Source organism: Hypomesus nipponensis, chromosome 7 (genome assembly GCF_054491055.1).
Source record: "Hypomesus nipponensis isolate SF chromosome 7, ASM5449105v1, whole genome shotgun sequence".
Lineage (NCBI taxonomy): Eukaryota > Metazoa > Chordata > Actinopteri > Osmeriformes > Osmeridae > Hypomesus > Hypomesus nipponensis.
Genome location: NC_140367.1, coordinates 1,362,663 through 1,385,000, shown reverse-complemented (window position 1 = coordinate 1,385,000; position 22,338 = coordinate 1,362,663). Strand labels below are relative to the sequence as shown.

At 46.7% G+C, this 22,338-nt stretch overlaps 1 protein-coding gene across 1 annotated transcript in view; it reads left to right on the top strand.

The window, feature by feature from the left end:
* Positions 1 to 10,644, top strand: part of snd1 (staphylococcal nuclease and tudor domain containing 1) — a 145,377-nt gene extending 134,733 nt beyond the window's left edge. The window contains exons 23-24 of the mRNA XM_084701824.1: positions 8,174 to 8,218; positions 9,750 to 10,644. Of these exons, the coding sequence (XP_084557950.1) occupies positions 8,174 to 8,218; positions 9,750 to 9,815 (111 nt within the window). The 3' untranslated portion in view covers positions 9,816 to 10,644. The remainder of the gene's footprint in view (positions 1 to 8,173; positions 8,219 to 9,749) is intronic.
* Positions 10,645 to 22,338: the final 11,694 nt, after the last annotated feature.

Sequence of the window (22,338 nt, the reverse complement as noted above, 5' to 3'; positions counted from 1 at the left end):
CTGTCTCCCTCTCTCGCTCTCTCTCTCCCTTCCCTCTGTCTCTCTCGCTCTCTCTCTCCCTTCCCTCTGTCTCCCTCTCTCGCTCTCTCTCTCCCTTCCCTCTGTCTCTCTCGCTCTCTCTCTCCCTTCCCTCTGTCTCTCTCGCTCGCTCTCTTGCTCTCTCTCTCCCTTCCCTCTGTCTCTCTCGCTCTCTCTCGCTCTCTCTCCCTTCCTTCTGTCTCCCAGTCTCTCTCTCCTTCTGTGACGGTGGCCATTTTGTAATATTATAAAGCATACCTCGTTATGCTAATTCCTCCCACAGACTCAAAGCCGCCCTGTAAATGAAAGATAAAGGCAAACGGAGATATTTATTCCTGCAGCAATTACTGCTCGTACACGCCGCCATCACTCTGCTCTGTCATTTACTTACAAATTGGCGTTCACAGTGTAACACTAATGGGCCTAGAGGAGCAGAAACGCTCATATGCTTACCAACACACACACACACGAAAACACAGTGACAGAGGAGCACTAACATTATAATAACATAACCCCCTCTCCTACGTGCCTCCCCCCCCTCCTCCTCCACACCACTGAAGCAGACCCCTCTTCAGGTTAGTTACAACACACCATCTGAAAGGTGAAAGGTTACAACCAATGAAAGCTTCTGCACACACCCCGCCCAGCCCCGCCCCCCCCTCACTATCAGGCTGAGCACCCGCCACGCCTGACCTCTGACCTCCCCTGGGGCCCTAAACCCTGGAGACGCTGGTTATAGCCCCCCGTTAAAAGAGCCAAATAGACATGTGTGGAACACAGGCTGCAAGATCAGCTCGCTTTTTTTAGAGGCTGTCAGCCTCGTGGAGGCTGGGAGGCTGCCGGCCTCCTGGTGGCTGGGAGGCCCATTGCTTGGAGGTCAGCTCTCCTCCTCCCTCACTCTATCCTCCCTCCATCTGTCTCTCCCTCTCTCACCACCAGATCATCTTTTTTTCTTCGTCTTCATTCATTTATTTATATAGAAAGAAACTTGCCAAGCTGTGCACTTGTGACTAACCATGTGTGGGAAATGTATTAGTTGTTGGGCAAGATGGAAGGAGTCTGTAATTAATTCCTTTTTCACCTCCCTCTGTCCCGTTTGAACCGTTCTTAAACCCTCCTCCCTCCCTTCCCTCTGTTCTGAGGTAGATGTTCTGAGGTAGATGTTCTAAGGTAGATGTTCTAAGGTAGATGTTCTAAGGTAGATGTCCTAAGGTAGATGTTCTAAGGTAGATGTTCTAAGGTAGATGTCCTAAGGTAGATGTTCTGAGGTAGATGTTCTAAGGTAGATGTTCTAAGGTAGATGTTCTGAGGTAGATGTTCTAAGTTAGATGTTCTAAGGTAGATGTTCTGAGGTAGATGTTCTAAGATACCAGAAGACCAGAAATGGAAGAGCGAGAGAGATGGGAGGAGGGAGAGAGGGAGTCTAATGAAAAGAGAGCGAAGTCGAGAGAGTGAGGGAGAGAGAGAGAGAGAGAGAGAGCTGGAGCCTGGCCGAGGAGGAGAGATAAAGAGATGAGGCCTGCAGTGTGGCTCCAGTCAGGATCAGTAAACCACAGCATACATCACTGGCCAGGCAGCGCGGCCAGCATCTTTACGGGCTCACAGCCCTCTGCCAGCGCTGCCCAGCTAAACCACCGCTCCAACACCATTGTTGGAGTGTTCTTTTCCGTTATCAACAAAGTAATAAAATATAATGGCCAAATAAAAATATATTACATATAATATATATATATATATTTACAATTAACAGGACAGTAACATTAGTACTTTCCTGTAGTTAATACCATGTGAAGGCATGTTAAATTAGATTCTAATCCTGTTGAGGGAACAAGGTTTTGCAGTTATACAGATGAGGATTCTGTGGTATTACCTAGCCTGCAGCTGGATCAACACTACAGAGTCAACAGGTCAGGGACACATTCATCTTTCAGTCCTCATCACTGACTCACACACACTCTCTCTCTCACACACACACACACACACACTCTCCTAAAAGCCAGGGCTGGTGTTCCGCGGTCAAAAGGACAGTTTTACGTCCTTCATCTCAGCCTCACCATGATGGCCACTATCCAGAAGGTCACGACCTTCCATTACCAGGCTGGACCAGATGAGCTTCTACACATCAGCTGTGCTTCTGTCTGGAGCTGTCAGCCCTCAGAGAGCTCAACACCCAGGGGCCGGCAGAGCAGGGAGGGGTGTGGCCTGAGCAGGGAGGGGTGTGGCCTGAGCAGGGAGGGGTGTGGCCTGAGCAGGGAGCGGTGTGGCTTCACTTCTTGCTGTTAACTCAATTTCCATCTCCCTCACCAGCTCCTGCATGATCCTACACTGGGCTGAGCACTCTAAACCGTACTTGTCCTGTTTTGTACACACTCACCCCCTACACACACACACACACACACACTCCTCTCTCTGACTATGTGGCCATGTGGTGTTTGATAGAGTGATGATGAAGGTCTCCATCCTCTCTCTCCCCCTCCTCTCTCTCTCCCCCCTCCCAGGCCTGCATCAGATGTCATCTTTAGGGACAGCCATGACACTGACCCCCCTCCTCCCCCCTTCTGCTCTCTAGAGTGGCACCAGGCCACCCTGGCACCCCCCCTCCTGCTCTCCCTCTCTCCTCTCATCCTGCCTCCTGCTCTCTCTCCTCTCCTCCTGCTCTCCCTCTCTCATCCTGCCTCCTGTTCTCCCTCTCTCCTCATGCCTCCTGCTCTCTCCTCTCATCCTGCCTCCTGCTCTCCCTCTCTCCTCTCATCCTGCCTCCTGCTCTCCCTCTCTCATCCTACCTCCTGTTCTCCCTCTCTCCTCATGCCTCCTGCTCTCTCCTCTCATCCTGCCTCCTGCTCTCCCTCTCTCCTCTCATCCTGCCTCCTACTCTCCCTCTCTCATCCTGCCTCCTGCTCTCCCTCTCTCCTCTCATCCTGCCTCCTGCTCTCCCTCTCTCCTCTCATCCTGCCTCCTGCTCTCCCTCTCTCCTCTCATCCTGCCTCCTTCTCTCCCTCTCTCCTCTCATCCTGCCTCCTGCTCTCCCTCTCTCCTCTCCTCCTGTTCTCCCTCTCTCCTCCTGCCTCCTGCTCTCCCTCTTTCCTCTCCTCATGCCTCCTGCTCTCTCCTCTCATCCTGCCTCCTGCTCTCCCTCTCTCCTCTCATCTGCTCACTCACCTTCTCCCTGCTGGCTCTCTCTCTCTCTCACCTCCCACCCTTCTTTCCTGTCTCACTCGTTCACCATCCTTCTCTGCCCAAGCAGCATCTCCTCTTTTGCTCTGTCCCTTCTCAGCCGTGCCATCTTCCCTCCTTCCCCCTCTCTCCCCCTCTCCTTACCCCTCTCTCCCCCTCTCCTTACCCCTCTCTCCCCCTCTCCTTCCCCTCTCTCCCCCTCTCCTTACCCCTCTCTCCCCCTCTCCTTACCCCTCTCTCCCCCTCTCCTTCCCCTCTCTCCCCCTCTCTCCCCCTCTCTCCCCCTCTCCTTCCCCTCTCTCCCCCTCTCACCTCCTCTCCTTTCCCCTCTCTCTCCCTCTCCTTCCCTCCCTATCCCCCTCTCACCTCCTCTCCTTTCCCCTCTCTCTCCCTCTCCTTCCCTCCCTATCCCCCTCTCACCTCCTCTCCTTTCCCCTCTCTCTCCCTCTCCTTCCCTCCCTATCCCCCTCTCACCTCCTCTCCTTTCCCCCTCTCTCCCTCTCTCCCTCCACCTCTCCAGTCCAGAAAGATTTTCCATCAGATAGTTCTGCAGTTCTCAGGCAGGACGGCATGTTGAATTTGCATGTCTTTGAGAGCGCCATGATAAATTATAATCCGCCGAATCAAAGTAAACGCTGTGGATCAGACCTTTCATTCCCTCCTAAATGAGATGTGATTTAAAATGCTGTTAATGGTAATTATTTACGCAGAGCACTCCCAATCCTGCCCTGTAAGCCTAGCTCTCTCTTTCATGCACACACACTCTCTCTCTCACGCACGCTCACTCTCAAACGCACACTAATGCACATATGAGATTCATGCACACACACACACTGTCTCTCCCTCAGGGCAACACACATGCTTGCACTGCAAGCACACATACATCTCAACCTATATTACTTTCCTTTTGAAGGACATATGAAAGGGAGGTATGAACAGCATATTCATAACTTTGTGTGTGTGTGGGGGTGTGTTTGTGTGTAGGGAAAGCGTATCATCCCAGCTGTTGGGTGTGGCACCTGATTCAGACCTCGTCATGTTACACCTGTACACCAGAGCCAGGTCACCTGACAGTGATGGTGTGTGTGTGTGTGTGTGTGTGTGTGTGTGTGTGTGTGTGTGTGTGTGTGTGTGTGTGTGTGTGTGTGTGTGTGTGTGTGTGTGTGTGTGTGTGTGTGTGTGTGTGTGTGTGTGTGTGTGTGTGTGTGTGTGTGTGTGTGTGTGTGTGTGTGTCTGGATGACAACATTAACCTTTCTCTATAAAAGGTGACCCCTGTAAGGCCCTCTTACTGTGTCTAGGATCAATGCTGTTCTACGATCAATAAGACATCATCTCAGATGTTATCTAACTTGCGCTAGATGTTATCTAATCAGCCCTCCCTAACCCCGCCCCCTCCTCCCTAACCCTGCCCCCCCTCCCTAACCCCGCCCCCTCCTCCCTAACCCCGCCCCCCTGCAGAAGGACAGCTGACACCCTGAGAGAGATCGTCCGACATCTTCACGTCACGCTCAGTCAGTCCTACAGGCACCAGCGCTGCCCAAAGTTCATTAGCTTTACAAGCTCATCATCTCCCCACTGCTAATTACATTCAATTACAAACACTGAGACTGTGGCTGATTACTATCCATCACTAGCACAGCCTCAGCTCTGCCCTGCCCAGTCTACCAGCACAGCAGGCCAGGGATTGATCTGGGGCTGAAGAGAACTGAGAGTGGTTGGGAGTGTATCTATTAGGGTGAGAGAGAGAGAGTGTATCTATTAGGGTGAGAGAGAGAGAGTGTGTGTGTGTGAGTGTGTGTGTGAGTGTGAGAGAGTGTGTGTGTTTGTGTGTGTGAGAGTGTGTGTGAGAGTGTGTGTGTGAGTGTGTGTGAGAGTGTGTGTGTGTGTGTGAGAGTGAGTGTGTGTGTGTGTGAGAGTGTGTGTGGAGCAGAAGGAGCCTGTGATGGAGCAGCTGTGAGGAGCCAGTCTGAGGCAGCACATGAGACGCCTCATGGGGAAGCTGTTTTTCCCAGTTAGTTTACCTCTTTTAAAGTCGCCTTCTTGTTGGTCCTGGTGTGGAAGGGGCTCAGGAGGGTGCAGTGGAGGCTTTTTCACCACTAAGCTCAAGTTCCCCCAACAGATGTGGTGCCTTCTGGGAAGTGTAGTTGTTTTTCTAAAGTTATTTGGGTTAGTCTGGTGGAACTGTGCCGAAGGTGAAGTGCTTTGTGGGAAGTGTAGTTGTACCTGCAGTGTGCCATGCCTAGATGATACAACTCGGTGGGGATCAAGTGTTAAGGCACTGATGCTGCCTCGTGGGAAGTGTGGCTCCGTCTAGCTCACGGTGTAGCCATCCAGTCGGGCACAAAAAAAACAGATGCCTCCTGGGAACTGTAGTTTCCTCACAATGCTGCTGTAATGCTGGGGAGGGGGGTTCTGATGGCATGCCTCGTGGGAAGTGTAGTTCCTCTATTGAAGTTTAATTGCAGTGCAGGGCGGTGAAGGGAGGCCTCCTGGGAAGTGTAGTTCCTTGCTAGGCTGTGTTATTGTGCTGCAGGGAGCCAGTGAGGAGTTATTTCCAGACGACACTGCGGTCCTTGCCTCTGTCAGTGGCCGCTGGAGATGTGAACAGCACGCGCGTTCACCTCCTAACACAGCCATAACACTCCCTCACAAACAATAAGGAAGACGGGGAAACTGTTGTGTGTTCCCTTAGCGAGCCTCCGCAGAGGAACACCAGTCTGCTGGCTAGTAGCATGCCTAGCATCTCCTCCCTCCCCCAGCCCCCGAGTCCTCCAGACAACCTGTATACTACACACACACACACACACACACACACACACACACACACACACATAGATACACACACACTGACAGGGGGACAGGGGGACTCAATCAGTGATTTCAGATGATGACTGGAGTGTGAGACGGAGTGTTCCAGAAGGACACGTGTGAGGACAGTGTGTGTGTGTACCGTGTGTGAGGACGAGGGTGTGTAGAGATAAGTGGGGCGTGAGCAGCCAGTTTGGGATGCCTGTTATTGTCACTAACGAGGAGCGCATGGCGGTAACGGCTGCATGAGGTCGTTGTCCAAATCTTCCGTCGCCGTGGCGGCAGAGACAGAACATTCTGGATGCCTCTCTGTTCACAGTCCTGTTTGAAAAGCTCATCTTAAACACATTCACACACCATGAAGGGAACTCACCTACGCACCAGATTCACACACACCCTGTCAGACACCTGCCATCCTCTCACACACACACACACACCAGCCATCCTCTCACACACACACACACACACCAGCCATCCTCTCACACAAACACACACACACCAGCCATCCTCTCACACACACACACCAGCCATCCTCACACACACACACACACACCAGCCATCCTCTCACACAAACACACACACACCAGCCATCCTCTCACACACACACACACACACACACACACACCAGCCATCCTCTCACACACACACACACCAGCCATCCTCTCACACACACACACACCAGCCATCCTCACACACACACACACACACACACACCACCTGTGTTCATCACAATGACCCAAAGGAACGCCACATAAGCATATACATAACCAGAAACATCACCAGATCACCAAACCACCAGATCTGTACCGGCAAGACTTCCTTTTAGAAGACCCAGTAAACACCCCTCTCTCCCCCCTCTCTCCCTCTCTCCCCCCTCCCCCTCTCCCCCCCCCCCCTCTCCTAACCGGCCGGTCCTAGTGCCCCCTTAGTCTGGCTCTGTCCTGGTTTCTAGGGCATCTGCCGGGCATATGGTGCTCTGTGGGGTCATCCAGCCACACACTCAGCCCCCCTCTCCCCCTTACCTCCCCCCCTTGCCTCCCCCCTCTTCTCCTCACTTTCCCTGGATGAGCTGTGATTGGTTAATACTGTGTCCGTCCTCTATGCAGTCTGTAGTGGGTGTCTGGTGGGTTTGGGACAGTGTGATGTCACATCCACTAACACACACAGCCTCTCTGTCTGACCCACGCAAGGACACACACACACACACAGGTAGAAGAACGCTCCAGCTGTTGGTTATTATTTGTTTCTAATCTTAGACCGTGTTCAGTGTCTCTATCAAATCAACCTACACCAGCTAGCTAAGCAACTAAACCCCAGTGCAAAATCCTCACTCTGCAGTTAGCTTGTGTGTGTGTGTGTGTGCGTGCGTGCGTGTCCCACTTATCCTACTCAAGTTTCCGCCTGTTTTTGGCTTCATAATAACACAACACTTCAACACATGACTACAACACATTAACCCCATCCCCCCATCTCACCCTGCACCCTTGTTCAACCCCTCTCTCTCTCTCTCTCCCTCTCTCTCCTCCACACACACAGACACTGGTGTTGATAATACAGCTCTGATGTGCCCCCATCAGCCAGGCAGGGCCAGACGTGTGAAGCTCCCTGATTAGAGAGCGTCCTCTCCCAGGGGGAGCTCCGGTGTGTCTGAGCCACGCACAGATCACCTCTGTGTGGTGGCTAGCTCAGCCAGGGTGACCAGGCTGGTGACCAGGCCAGTGACCAGGCCAGTGACCAGGCTGGTGACCAGGCCAGTGACCAGGGCGGTGACCAGGCCGGTGACCAGGCCGGTGACCAGGCCGGTGACCAGGGTGGTGACCAGGCTGGTGACCAGGGTGGTGACCAGGCTGGTGACCAGGGTGGTGACCAGGCTGGTGACCAGGCTGGTGACCAGGGTGGTGACCAGGGTGGTGACCAGGCTGGTGACCAGGGTGGTGACCAGGGTGGTGACCAGGGTGGTGACCAGGCCTGGATAGCATGTCTCCTGTCCATCTGGAGCTGACCCTGTTAGTCTGCTCCGACTGTAAATGTGGGAGGGAAAGTTGCATCCTCCTGAGTCAGATCTGACAGGATGGTTGAAGTCCTGAGTGATGCTCCTCACACTGCATTGTGTCCTGTTAAAGCCCTTAACACCACATCTCCCCCCCCCCCCCCCCCCCCTCTTCCCTCCAGGTGACTGAGTTCCTGAATGGACAGGAGTCTGCCAAGAGTGCACGGGTAAGTTCTGTTTTCTCTCAAAATATGATCTTATTAAGCCGTCACGCTACCTATCTCTCTGTCTCTTGTTCCTTCTATCTCCCTCTCTGTGTGCACCCACTAGAACAATGTAGAGAGGGGGAATATCTGTTTATCCCTCATACCCTCTCACACACACACACACACACACACACACACACACACACACACACAACCACACACACACACACACACACACACAGTGTGTTGTGAAAACATGTAACATTTCTCTGGCAGCCTCATGTGTCCTATATGGACTTCTGCCCACGGTCTGCATGCCCCACATGGAGGGGAGAGAAGAAGAGAGGGGGAGGGGGAGAGAAAGAGGAGGCCGTATGCCACACCGGTCCCCTGCCCAACAGGACAGCTTAGGTCCAATCACATGGCACCTGACGCTGGCGTCCAATCACGCACATCACAAGCTGCACTAGCCAGTTGGGATGTTGGCTCGGAAAAAGAGTTGTTTGTTCCAAGAGCACATCGCCGCCCACACAGGAAATGAAGTCATGACAGTAAAGCTGTTTAAAAGGTCACCTTATCCCCTCTTCCTAAAGCCATCTCATTGAAATGTATCCAGCCACGTCCTGCTTGTTTTAGAGGCGTTGTGGTCGACCTGCCTTCCTCCTGGACCCAGCCTCAGCCCCACCTCCAGCCTGCCACCTGGACCAATCATCTACTCGCACATGAACTGGCCAATCACGTCGAGCCAGGCCCAGTCAGTCACCCAATCAGAGATAGAGCAGGGTATTGAGCGAGAGTGATCGTGAGAGAGGAGGGAGAGGGGAGAAGGCCTGCTAACCACTAGCTGTAATTAGCATCGGCGTTAATTAGCTGTGAATCACCACGGTAACAGTTGAATACCCAGCTGATGAGGGGAGGGGGGGGGCAGTGACACCTTAAACATCTCACTCACACACACACCTTAAGACAGTACACACCAGTCTGGCCTGCCATCACACCCTTACACACTCACACACTCCCCGCCCTCCCCATCACACAAACGGAGTGTTAGCAGCGGAGCGTTGAGACGGCTCATGAGGCGGAGAGTCTGAATGTGAATCTAATGATGAGGGGGAGGAGGGGAAGGAGGGAGGGGGGGAGGAGGAGGGAGGGAGGGAGGGAGGGGAAGGAGGAGGAGGGGGGGGAGGCCTCCCAGCCTGTCTGGACAAGCACAAAGGGAAGGATTAAATGATGATGCACCCTCGTTCTTAGTGAGGGGTGACGACAGTCCTCTCTCTCTCTCTCTCTCCATTCCTCCCGTCCCTCTCCTCTCTCTTCCTCTCTCCCCGAATCGCTCTCTCCCACCTCTCTGTCTTCGACCACTCAACACGTAAAGTCAGGTGGTCGTTGACTGGCCACTTAAAGACACGGCCCCGCTCCGATGCAAAGCCCTCTCTCTCTCTCTCTCTCTCTCTCTCTCTCTCTCTCTCTCTCTCTCTCTCTCTCTCTGGCCCTGCTTAACACAAGGCTCTCTCTGTCTCTCTCTGTCTAAACGTCCTCCTGTCCTCCTCAGCTGAATATCTGGCGCTACGGGGACTTCCGGGCCGACGACGCAGACGAGTTTGGCTACAGGCGCTGAGGCGACGCCCCCCTGCAGCATTCCTGTTACCGGGAGACAAGACGCGCTCATCGGAAGACAAAAAACACAACAACAAACACAGAAATAAACTAAACAAGCATTGAAACTCTTCTACTTTGTATCCATCCCTCCGTTTCTGTCAATGGCCTTTTGCTGTGTCCTCCCCCCCCCCCCCCCACCCACTCTCTCTCTGCCCCACTAGTGACACGCTAGTGTTGAACTACATCTCCCATCATGCAACAGTGACCATCCATTCCCTCTATGTTGCTTCATCACTGTCTTATCTTCCTGTTTTTGCCAACCTCCGTTGACTGCCATGTTAAACCTCCAGCCAGCTTCCAGATCGCTGCCTTCCTTCCCCCTGCTAATCATGCTCCTCTGTTTGGACAAAGTTTGTTGTTTTACAGAGAAATACTTCCTCAATCAATGGCATGTACATGAAACTAAATGTTGAAAAATAAATAAAAAGTGTAAATGGAGTATATTTTAAAGCTATAGACAGAGCTTCGAAGAGGGGAAATCATCCTGAATGATCTTATTTTTTAGTTGTTTTCGGTGTATATCTGTGTAATTTCACAGTTTAATGATGTTTATGTAGGAAGGTTTATTTCTGGTCTATTTTTTTGCCATTCTCTCTTTTCCTCTCTCTTTCATGTCGCCGTGACAGCAGCTATCTGGCTCTGTTGACATCACGATGGTTGTGATCTGTCTTTCACAGTCTCTCTATGTCTGTCTGTGAACCGTAGTAGGAACAGTGTTTGAATTTGTTTCCTAATGATGGACCTTGTCATTGCATTCAAAATCTGCTAAATAAAAAACGAGCAAATTATACGGAGAAGTGTTGTTATTAAAGTTGATCCTTATTGTATTTGGAGACATTTTTTTTTTTTGTGGCTTTACAAAATGAGAAACCTGTTCATGAAAGCATAACATATAGAGCTGCTCAAATATCTTGGTCAAATGCCTAGTTTTGATGTTTATTGCGTAGCTATTGTTTTACACAAAGTGCAGACGTACCGCTGAAACAGTTAGGCCTCATTTGTTAGCTAGCAGTGCACTGTCTTGTTGAACGTCATCCCATCTGTAGAGATGTCATTTGAGGGTGTGTAAAACATTAACCTTAAGTAACATTGTGAGTTTGCTGTCGGGGCCAGAATTAGTCTTGTTACCCAGAAGGACAAATGAAGACCGGACACAACCTCACCTCTTGGACCAGCAGTCTAAAGTTCAAGCCCCACCAACCAATGACGAGAGTCCTTATTTGTTAAGGTCAAATCCAGTTAGGCCTTTCTCATTCATTGTCCAGTACAAACACCCATCAAATACAATACATGTATAATAGTTGGTTTATTTCAGACAAACAACTTAGTTTCATACAGTTGAGCTAACAAACAAAAGCATATTTACATCAGTCTGAAACAGGTGTAGGCTGAAGCTCATGCTTATAATGCCTTCCCTTTATGAATACATCTCATATCTATAAAATAATTATTGTCTTACATCATTATGTTGACAATCAGATCTGGACAGCATACAAAGAAAATACATTGATATTCTTATGCAATAGAGTTGCACAGTCCAAATACAACAAAAGCATCTTGTTCATCTATCACTCTTTAAATTGTTTCATATAATTTCATTGTATTATTTTTAAATAGTTTTTCAACTTACTAAAGGTCCCACATATTTTTAGGTCCGCATGACTGCTGTTCCATAGATGTTTAAAAAGACTCTGGTAAAAGTTAAATTACTAACACAATTACACTTGTTTACTCAAGTAAAACAAGTATGGGCTGTGACATATACTTGAGTAAAAAGTAGCCATTACTACTACTACTTGTTTTAGTAAAAAGTTTCAATTGTGGAGTGTGGATACCATATTTGCAACAGTGTAACAACAGTGTAATCCGAGTAATGATAGTGTGATGAAATTGTAATGACACTATAATAAATGTGTAATAGCAGTGTCATGTCTTAAAACTGTAACAGTGTATCAACAACATAATCACATTGTGATAACAGTGCCCCCCACCAATTAAATTGTTTTTTATCAAATTAAATAAAAATCCTTCAAAACACACATGCTAACCACTTTACTAACACTAATTTCCCCCAAAACACACATGCTAATCCCTTTGCTAATTTCCCCTTTGCTTATTTCATCCAAAACACACATACTAACCCCTTTGCTAATTTCTTCCAAAACACACACGCTAACCCCTTTGATAATTTCCCCTTTGCTGATTTCCCCCAAAACACACATGCTAACCCCTTTGATAATTTCCCATTTGCTAATTTCTTCTTAAACACACATGCTAACCCCTTTGGTAATTTCCCCCAAAACACACATACTAACCCCTTTGGTAATTCTTCTTAAACACACATGCTAACCCCTTTGGTAATTTCCCCCAAAACACACATACCAACCCCTTTGGTAATTCCCCCAAAACACACATGCTATCCCCTTTAATAATGTCTTCCAAAACACACATGCTAACCCCTTTGGTCATTTTTTCCTAAATATACACATACTAACCCCTTTGGTCATTTTCCCCAAAACACACATGCTAACCCCTTTGGTAATTTCCCCTCCAAAAAAATATACTAACCCCTTTGCAAATTTTTTCCAAAACACATGTGCTAACCCCTTTGGTCATTTCTTCCAAAACACACATGCTGACCCCTTTGGTCATGTCTCCCAAAACACACATGTTAACCCCATTTGGTAATTCTTCCAAAACAGACATGCTAACCCCTTTGCCAATTTCCCATTTGCTAATTTCTTCTTAAACACACATGCTAACCCCTTTGGTAATTTCCCTCAAAACACACATGCTAACCCCTTTGGTAATTTCCCCCAAAACACACATACTAACCCCTTTGGTAATTTCCCCTCCAAAAAAATATACTAACCCCTTTGCTAATTTTTTCCAAAACACATGTGCTAACCCCTTTGGTCATTTCTTCCAAAATACACATGCTATCCCCTTTGATAATTTCTTCAAAAAAACACACATGCTAACCCCTTTGGTAATTTGTCTCAAAACACACATGCTAACCCCTTTGGTAATTTCCCCCAAAACACACATACTAACCCCTTTGGTAATTTCCCCTCCAAAAAAATATACTAACCCCTTTGCTAATTTTTTCCAAAACACATGTGCTAACCCCTTTGGTCATTTCTTCCAAAATACACATGCTAACCCCTTTGATAATTTCTTCAAAAAAACACACATGCTAACCCCTTTGCTAATTTCCCTCAAAACAAACGTGCTAACCCCTTTGGTAATTTCCCCCAAAACACACATACCAACCCCTTTGGTAATTTCTTCCAAAACACACATGTTAACACCATTTGGTAATTCTTCCAAAACACACATGCTAACCCCTTTCCCAATTTCTCATTTGCTAATTTCTTCCAAAAGACACACGCTAACCCCTTTGTTAATTTCCTCCAAAACACACATACTAACCCCTTTGGTTATTTTTTCCAAAATACACATGCTAACCCATTTGCTAATTTCTTCCAAAACACACATGCTAACCCCTTTGCTAATTTCTTCCAAATCACACATTCTAACCCCTTTGGTAATTTCCCCCAAAACACACATGCTAACCCCTTTGGTAATTTCCCCCAAAACACACATGCTAACCCCTTTGCTAATTTCTTCTATTTCTAATTTCTTCCAAAACACACATGCTAACCCCTTTGGTAATTTTCCCCAAAACACACATGCTAACCCCTTTGGTAATTTCCCTCAAAACAAACGTGCTAACCCCTTTGGTAATTTCCCCCAAAACACACATACCAACCCCTTGGGTAATTTCTTCCAAAACACACATGTTAACACCATTTGGTAATTCTTCCAAAACACACATGCTAACCCCTTTCCCAATTTCTCATTTGCTAATTTCTTCCAAAAGACCCCTTTGTTAATTTCCTCCAAAACACACATACTAACCCCTTTGGTTATTTTTTCCAAAATACACATGCTAACCCATTTGCTAATTTCTTCCAAAACACACATGCTAACCCCTTTGCTAATTTCTTCCAAAACACACATTCTAACCCCTTTGGTAATTTTCCCTGAAACACAAATACTAACCCCTTTGACAATTTCTTCCAAAACACACATGCTAACCCCTTTGGTTATTTTTTCCAAAATACACATGCTAACCCATTTGCTAATTTCTTCCAAAAGACCCCTTTGTTAATTTCCCCCAAAACACACATGCTAACCCCTTTGGTAATTTCCCCCAAAACACACATGCTAACCCCTTTGGTAATTTCTTCCAAAACACACATTCTAACCCCTTTGGTAATTTCCCCCAAAACACACATACTAACCCCTTTGGTAATTTTCCCTGAAACACAAATACTAACCCCTTTGACAATTTCTTCCAAAACACACATGCTAACCCCTTTGGTTATTTTTTCCAAAATACACATGCTAACCCATTTGCTAATTTCTTCCAAAACACACATGCTAACCCCTTTGCTAATTTTTCCAAAACACACATTCTAACCCCTTTGGTAATTTCCCCAAAAACACACATGCTAACCCATTTGCTAATTTCTTCCAAAACACACATGCTAACCCCTTTGCTAATTTCTTCCAAAACACACATTCTAACCCCTTTGGTAATTTCCCCCAAAACACACATGCTAACCCCTTTGGTAATTTCCCCCAAAACACACATGCTAACCCCTTTGGTAATTTTCCCCAAAACACACATTCTAACCCCTTTGCTAATTTCTTCCAAAACACACATTCTAACCCCTTTGCTAATTTCTTTCAAAACACACATTCTAACCCCTTTGGTAATTTTTCTTCCAAAACACACATTCTAACCCCTTTGGTAATTTCCCCCAAAACACACATGCTAACCCCTTTGGTAATTTTCCCCAAAACACACATGCTAACCCCTTTGGTAATTTCCCCCAAAACACACATGCTAACCCCTTTGCTAATTTCTTCTATTTCTAATTTCTTCCAAAACACACATGCTAACCCCTTTGGTAATTCCCCCAAAACACACATGCTAACCCCTTTGGTAATTTCCCTCAAAACAAACGTGCTAACCCCTTTGGTAATTTCCCCCAAAACACACATACCAACCCCTTGGGTAATTTCTTCCAAAACACACATGTTAACACCATTTGGTAATTCTTCCAAAACACACATGCTAACCCCTTTCCCAATTTCTCATTTGCTAATTTCTTCCAAAAGACCCCTTTGTTAATTTCCTCCAAAACACACATACTAACCCCTTTGGTTATTTTTTCCAAAATACACATGCTAACCCATTTGCTAATTTCTTCCAAAACACACATGCTAACCCCTTTGCTAATTTCTTCCAAAACACACATTCTAACCCCTTTGGTAATTTTCCCTGAAACACAAATACTAACCCCTTTGACAATTTCTTCCAAAACACACATGCTAACCCCTTTGGTTATTTTTTCCAAAATACACATGCTAACCCATTTGCTAATTTCTTCCAAAAGACCCCTTTGTTAATTTCCCCCAAAACACACATGCTAACCCCTTTGGTAATTTCCCCCAAAACACACATGCTAACCCCTTTGGTAATTTCTTCCAAAACACACATTCTAACCCCTTTGGTAATTTCCCCCAAAACACACATACTAACCCCTTTGGTAATTTTCCCTGAAACACAAATACTAACCCCTTTGACAATTTCTTCCAAAACACACATGCTAACCCCTTTGGTTATTTTTTCCAAAATACACATGCTAACCCATTTGCTAATTTCTTCCAAAACACACATGCTAACCCCTTTGCTAATTTTTCCAAAACACACATTCTAACCCCTTTGGTAATTTCCCCAAAAACACACATGCTAACCCATTTGCTAATTTCTTCCAAAACACACATGCTAACCCCTTTGCTAATTTCTTCCAAAACACACATTCTAACCCCTTTGGTAATTTCCCCCAAAACACACATGCTAACCCCTTTGGTAATTTCCCCCAAAACACACATGCTAACCCCTTTGGTAATTTTCCCCAAAACACACATTCTAACCCCTTTGCTAATTTCTTCCAAAACACACATTCTAACCCCTTTGCTAATTTCTTTCAAAACACACATTCTAACCCCTTTGGTAATTTTTCTTCCAAAACACACATTCTAACCCCTTTGGTAATTTCCCCCAAAACACACATGCTAACCCCTTTGGTAATTTTCCCCAAAACACACATGCTAACCCCTTTGGTAATTTCCCCCAAAACACACATGCTAACCCCTTTGGTAATTTTCCCCAAAACACACATGCTAACCCCTTTGGTAATTCCCCCAAAACACACATGCTAACCCCTTTGGTAATTTCCCCCAAAACACATATATCAGTGTAATAACAGTGTAATAACAGTGTAATAAGTCTAATAAACATGTAATACCAGTGTAATAGCAGTGAAATAGTAGTGTATCAAGTCTTACAACTGTGTAACAGTGTATCAACAACATAACATTATGAACAGTGCCCCCCACCAATTACATAAAAATCCCCCAAAACACACATGCTAACCCCTTTGGTTATTTCTTCCAAAACACACATGCTAACCCCTTTGGTAATTTTCCCCAAAACACACATGCTAACCCCTTTGCTAATTTCTTCCAAAACACACATGCTAACCCCTTTGCAAATTTTTTCTATTTCTAATTTCCCCCAAAACACACATGCTAACCCCTTTGCTTATTTCTTCCAAAACACACATACTAACCCCTTTGGTAATTTTCCCCAAAACACACATGCTAACCTCTTTGCTAATTTCCCCAAAAACACACACGCTAACCCCTTTGGTAATTTCTTCCATTGCTAATTTCTGCCTAAACACACACACTAACCCCTTTGGTAATTTCCCCCAAAACACACATACTAACCCCTTTGGTAATTTCTTCCAAAACACACATGCTAACCCTTCTGCTAATTTCCACTTTGCTCATTTTTTCCAAAACACACATACTAACCCTTTGGTAATTTCTTCCAAAACACACATGTTGAGGGAGAAAACTTATAACATAAGTGTAGAAAGTGTAATAACAAAAGTGTAGAAAGTGTAACAACAGTGTAATAACAACAGTAGTGTTGACAAGAAATTAAATTGTTCATGCTACCAAATACAGACTAAAACTTAAGTAACGAGCCTGGCTGCAAAATGTAATATGTAGAAAGTACAGATATTTGTGTGAAAAATATAAGGAGTGAAAGTAAAAGGTTGCCAGAAAAATTTTGAAAAGTACTGACACCAGAAAAAATCTTAAGTATTTGTATTTCGTTACTTCCCCTGTCTGGAGAGCAATTACTGTGACTGTCTTATCTTGGGTGCACTAACTGCACAGTACTGTAGTTACAAGTATCATATTAAGTTATTTAGCCCTGAACTCACCAGGAACTCATACGGAAGCATTCTGTAAGTGCTTGTTTTTATATTGAAGTAGAAGTTGCCTACTTTTCCCATGAGACTGAGCATCGATCTGTGTATTCATTATTTGTATAATACATGGAAAGACACACGTCTGAATAAATATATAATAAATATGTATTTATCTTCAGAATAAGGCTCTTCATCGTCTCCTGTCGTTGCAAAAGAGACGTGAATTTTCAGTGAACTTTGTCAGAGGCTGCCAAATCAAAACCACGTTGACAGCGATAAACCGATGTTTCCTTGTCAAAAGTATCTAGCTCACAGCACACAGCCCATCGCTGAAGTATTCTCTTCCACTCACATGAAGGAAAACAGGCTCTCAGTGAACTTCACACAGTGAGTGTTTACATTTCCTGTGGAAGAGGGGCACCCAAATAACCAATGAACACACACATTCATGAAAAATAAATAAAGAATCTATGACTTTGTTTCCAACAAAAGGCGAGGGGAGGGAAATCTATTTTTCATGACACCAAACCATGTTTCTCCTTGGAGGCGTTTGGAGGGGGAAATGAAACCCTTTTCAATAATTCAAAAGCCCCTGAAATACGTTTTGGTGCTGATTTTTGGATTAATGAAAGTGTACAGTATGAGGTCCTTGGTGTCATGGTTTTCATTGTGTATGTGTGTCTCTGTGTGTGTGTGCACTACATGCACCAGTGGTCACAGAGACCTTGTCAATAAGCTTTGATTCAGTCGGGAGTTGGGTCTTGTCTCCAGGCCCCCGGACAGCCCCTCCCCCTCCCTAAGAAGTACTTCAGTCAGAAGGTTGGCGGCATGCGAGGAAAACAGAAGGACAGACAGATAAATAAGAGAGGGAGGGAGGCGGCCTGCTATCCTCTCCTCCCCCCTCTCTCCTCCCTCCTGTATCCCAGCATGAATGCCCTCACCACAGGGGGATCTCCATGTCACCAGGCCACTTGGCCCCCCCAGCCCCCCAGCCCCCTCAGCATCTAACACTTCCAGAGCCCTGCCGAGGCATGGAGCCACTGGAGACCGCACACACACATGCGTACACACACACACACATGCGTACACACACACACACACACACACACTCCTCCCTCTGGCCTGCATGTCTTTGCCTCCCTCACTCCCATAGACCCACAGGATATGTCCCACATAACCAAGGCCCCCCCCCCCCCCCTCCACACGCACACACAGCCTACCATCACAGAATTTCAAAGCTGCCCCTGTGGCTATCTCCATGGCGATTGGGGTGGTAAGGTTGTCTCCGTGATGATGGGGTAGGGGGTGAGGCCGTGTCCATGGTGATGGCGGACGGGGGTGGTGAAGGATTTGCCAGCCCTCTGATACTATAATCATAGTTGCAGAGATGGGAAATAATGAAGTACAAATACTTTGTTACTGTACTTAAGTAGATTTTTCTGGTTTCAGTACATCACAATTTGTGTGACAACTTTTTACTAAAACAGGAAGTAGTAATGGCTACTTTTTACTTAAAGGCAGGGTAGGTAAGTTGCGCAAAGCTAGCTATTTTAGCTTATTTTTGACAAAATTCAAACCAAAATGTCCCACCTCCCCCTTTAAAGCCACTCCCACAAAAGTACAGTAACGAGCATTGAGTGGAGGGGCAGAGTGTGTGCAGGGAGGGAGGTAGACAGACAGGTAGCCTGTCTGAGGTAGACAGACAGGTAGCCTGTCTGAGGTAGACAGACAGGTAGCCTGTCTGAGGTAGACAGACAGGTAGCCTGTCTGAGGTAGACAGACAGGTAGCCTGTCTGAGGTAGACAGACAGGTAGCCTGTCTGAGGTAGACAGACAGGTAGCCTGTCTGAGGTAGACAGACAGGTAGCCTGTCTGAGGTAGACAGACAGGTAGCCTGTCTGAGGTAGACAGACAGGTAGCCTGTCTGAGGTAGACAGACAGGTCGCCTGTCTGAGGTAGACAGACAGGTAGCCTGTCTGAGGTAGACAGACAGGTAGCCTGTCTAGTAGTAAAAGGTCAAAATGATGACAGTATTGCGATGCCCACAGATGTTGGAATGATCTCAAACCTTTAGATATATTCTATCAAGACGGGAAGTTACTTTTGGCAAATATGACAAAAAGTGCTTCTCAACAACATTGCCTACCCTGCTCTTAAGTATATGTCAGAGTTTATACTTCTTTACTTTAACTTGAAACAAAGTGTAGTCAGAGCTTAATCTTTTACCAGTTTTTCTACATGAGTATCTGTACTTTTAATTGAGTGAAAGCAGTATGTACTGTACCGTCTATGCATAACTGTTACTTCTGTGTAGACACTTAGCTGAGGTGTTGAAGTTAAACTGACAGACTTACAGACAGACAGACTTACAGCTACACTCCTAACAGTACTCCACTATACTCCACTGCACTCCACTGAACTCAACTATACTCCACTATACTCCACTATACTCCACTATACTCCACTATGCTTCACCACGCTCCACAGAAGCCAGGATGCAGCACTGAGCCCTACTATTACTGTTGAAGTTTGGGGGTTAAGTTCTGTTTATTAGGACAGAGTACATTCTATATTCTCAGTGTTTGAAAGGTACAGAGTTTGATTTTCATATTGCTATAGCAACAGGCTAGCTAGGTGTGTGTTACCCCCCCCCCCCCCCCCCCATTAAGCTCAGTAGATCACATCTACATAAATAGACGTTTTACAGACCTGTCTGTTGCCAAGGTAACACCAGGTGATTTCCAAGGCAACCTCCTGCCCACATTACTGGTCGTGAGAAGAAGGAGGGAGGGGGGGGGGGGCAGGGGGGACAGGACTGTCGGACTGATTATAGTCCAAGAGTTTATCATAATTTTCTGTCTTGATTTTGAAGAAGATATATAAACATAACATAAAACATGAAGTCCCAGCCCACGCTGCTGTTTCAGAGTGACTCAAGAATCACAGAGCTGACATCTGACATCCACATCGACAACAAGCTGCAAGTCTCCGTTTGCTTCAAGGATTACAACTACGTTTTAGATTTGAACACCCTTGTTTCCTGGAGAAGAGCCGTGGTGACCAAACAACTCATAATCCAGTTGAAACAAGCCTTTTTTTTAAATTATTTTTTCATGGCGAACATTTTTAACACTAAAACCCAGAATCAGAGATCATTTAAAGAAGGTTTCCATTTCCACAGTCTGGGAATAATCAAGGCTGCTTCCTCAGAGGTTTCTGACATTAACACCACAGTGTAGACTGCTCCCATGCCATTTGTGGTGCATATATTAGCCTTTACGTGATTGATTGAATTATTTCATTATTTTGTGCAGTTTAATCTCCCACAAACTGCCCGTAGGTTGGGTGAATAGGAATTACCCGGTGGAGCACAGCTAATTACCCTGCATTAGCATATGCAAATGAGGTCTGTTATCTTGTGTACAAAATGTTGCTTATGGTAAACACTGTCTAATCACTTTAACGACTTTAGCTGTTTAAATGCTGGTAATTGCATATTGTCTTAACAGATGGTTTGATTTTGGGAAACTATATATGGAGGTGGGGTAGGATGAGGGGGGGGGGGGGTGAGGATGAGGGGGGAGGGGAGGATGAGGGGGGGGTGAGGATGAGGGGGGGGTGAGGATGAGGGGGGGAAGGATGAGGGTAGAGGGGAGTGAGAATTAGGGGGGAGGGGAGGGGGAGGGGGGGGGGAGGATGAGGGGAGGGGGGAGGGAGGATGAGGGGAGAGGGGAGGGAGGATGAGTGGGAGGGAGGATGAGGGGAGGGAGGATGAGGGGAGGGAGGATGAGTCCCTGGCCCGACACGGGGACTACCTGCCGTCACTTTGTCATCTCTGATCCTGCTGCATGTGTATCTGACTGAGACTCCCTCCACTTATGTCTCTCACTTGCTCTCTCTCTCTCGCTCTCTTTCTGTCTTTATCTTTAGTTCTTTCACACACAAACACACACTCAACAGTGTTACAGACAGGACAAATCCACTGAAGCTAAAATTCACATTGTTAAAGACATGGACACACACACACACACACACACACACACACAGACATTAACTGAAAGGTCACTGCTCTTACCGACATCCACCAGGTATGACCTGGATGTATCTGTTCTGTAACAGCAAACACAACAGTCACTATTAATCCACTGTGTCACAGCAGTCCTGAGAGAATGGAATTTGTGTGTGTATGTGTGTGTGTTAGTGTGTGTGTGTTAGTGCTCACGGTTGACTGTTTCTGAGTGCATCTCTGTATGCCTGTGTTAATGAGTACGTGTAAATGCATATTTCTTTTATGGATGTGTACCTGGCAGTGTGTGTGTGTGTGTGTGTGTGTGTGTGACCATTCTTCTCAGTCACCCAGCAGACCCGTTTCTGAAAAGATCAAATCATGTCATCATGTCATCATGTCTCAGTGCTTCTCAACCTTATCTGTGTGTCTCTCACTGAGGACAGACCTCTTTGTTCAGTAAACAGAAACATCCACTCCCCTTCTAACATAAGTGGAAGCCACTAAAGCAGGTGACATGAACAGAAGTCTAGTATCCTATTATTTGCGAAAGACATATTTAAGGGAGTTGGTTAAATATTTGTTGAGAAGATAATGATGATTGCTGAGTGATGTAATACTGATATGAACAGCGTACAGGTGAGCCTGCAGGTGAGCCTGCAGAGGGCTGCACAGAGGCACCATGACGGAGCGCTTCTTCACCCCCCCCTCCCCTCTCCCCCCTCCCCCCACCCTCCCTCCACTACCCCATACCCCCCTACCAGCCCCCCCGCTCAGCCAGAGTAACCAGCCGTGAGGGTGTCTCTGCCTCTGGAACGTTCTGGTCTGCAGAGCTCCCCCAGAGACACATCCCTCTTCTCTCATCATCACCTCACACACACACACACACACACACCTGCCCCTGGAGACAACCCAACCACGCCAGGCGCTTCCGTTATGAACCCTGTCCCACTCTCTCCCTCCCCTATCACTCCCCTTCCATCTTTCTTACCCTCTCTCTCTCTCTCTCTCTCCTAGGTCTCAGAGGGTAAGTAGTCATTAGCAGGTAATGAATGTGGGGGAGTGTGATTTTAGCAGGTGTCCACAGGGCTAACTGAGGGGGCTGGAGTAGAGGGT